Raw genomic sequence first — 1,077 nt, 5'->3', positions numbered from 1 at the left:
TAGAATGCATAAACCAGATAACGTTATAAAAAAAACTTACGATTTTTGAAACTGCCTAGTGCCCTATGTTACTGCCTTTAAAGTCAGGAGTCGTAGGAGAACCAGGACAGGTAGGAGAAGGTGTTACCAAAGTCTAACTTACCAACTGCCTGATTTCTCCTATGCCAGGAAAGTAGGGCTAATCTGCTGTAAAGACATGGGTCCTGGAACCACAAAATCAATTACAGAACTTCAGACTCTGTAGGAAAAATACTGATACAAATGAGATTTATAATCACTGAACTTTTGAAATATCTGCATTGCTTTATAGAGCAACTGAACATTTTCCAAGATGTCCTGCCAACAAAACCAGCAGAAGTACCAGCTCCCTGCCAAGTGCCTCCCCAAATATCCACCCAAGCACCCCCCAAAGGCTCTTCAGGCCCTGGCTCCCTGCCCGCCTCCTGCCCCTTCCTGCTGTGTCCCCAGCTGCTGTATTTCTGGCTTTGGAAGCTGCTGCTCTCTGGTGTCCCACCGGTTTCCAAGTGTCTACCTATGCCAGCCCCAGCCTTCCAACTGCTGTGAGGTGGAACCCTCTGGATGTTCCAGTTGCTGCCATAGTTTTGGGGCTACAGCTGATCTGCAACCTTGGAGGAGCAAAAGAGCCACAGCCAAAGAACAGTCTGGAGCTGACATCACTTCTCACTCTCGGTTTTATTCGTCCCTCTCCTCCTGAATTAAGCTGCCTAGATGTGTACATAATGGATTCCTCTTTTTCCTGAAAATCTCACACTTCCTGGCCTTAGCTCTGGTCCTAGGTCAAGAAGACCTGAACGCTGGAGAAAACTCTACTTCCCAAAGCCTTATCAGTGTACACAAATAAAGCTTATCTTTCCTGGCACCCAAAACTAATTAGAGTTTGTTGATTTCCCCCATCCTCAGCTTTGAGGAGCTTCCAGGAACTTGGATTCCTTAAGCAGATTCCCACAAATAGCCACCAGATGGGAAATTCCCTCTAGGTAGACCCTGGGTCTGAGCAGCCTGAGAGGGCTGTGAAAAAAATATCCAGAGGGGAATAAGAAGGGGATGTTCCCAAAG

The 1,077-nt window shown here is 46.8% G+C and overlaps 1 protein-coding gene across 1 annotated transcript; it reads left to right on the top strand.

Moving 5' to 3' along the window:
* Positions 1-331: 331 nt before the first annotated feature.
* LCE7A (late cornified envelope 7A) lies at positions 332-715 on the top strand (the record flags this gene model as incomplete). Its single annotated transcript, XM_082659886.1, has 1 exon — positions 332-715. One exon carries the CDS (start codon positions 332-334, stop codon positions 713-715), a length of 384 nt encoding a protein of 127 aa, XP_082516012.1.
* Between the last annotated feature and the right edge of the window lie 362 nt (positions 716-1,077).

This window comes from Grampus griseus, assembly GCF_964374135.1.
Source record: "Grampus griseus genome assembly, chromosome: 1".
NCBI classification, from domain to species: Eukaryota; Metazoa; Chordata; class Mammalia; order Artiodactyla; family Delphinidae; genus Grampus; species Grampus griseus.
Note: the sequence above shows the minus strand (reverse complement) of the source record. Positions and strands in the feature narration are given on the sequence as shown.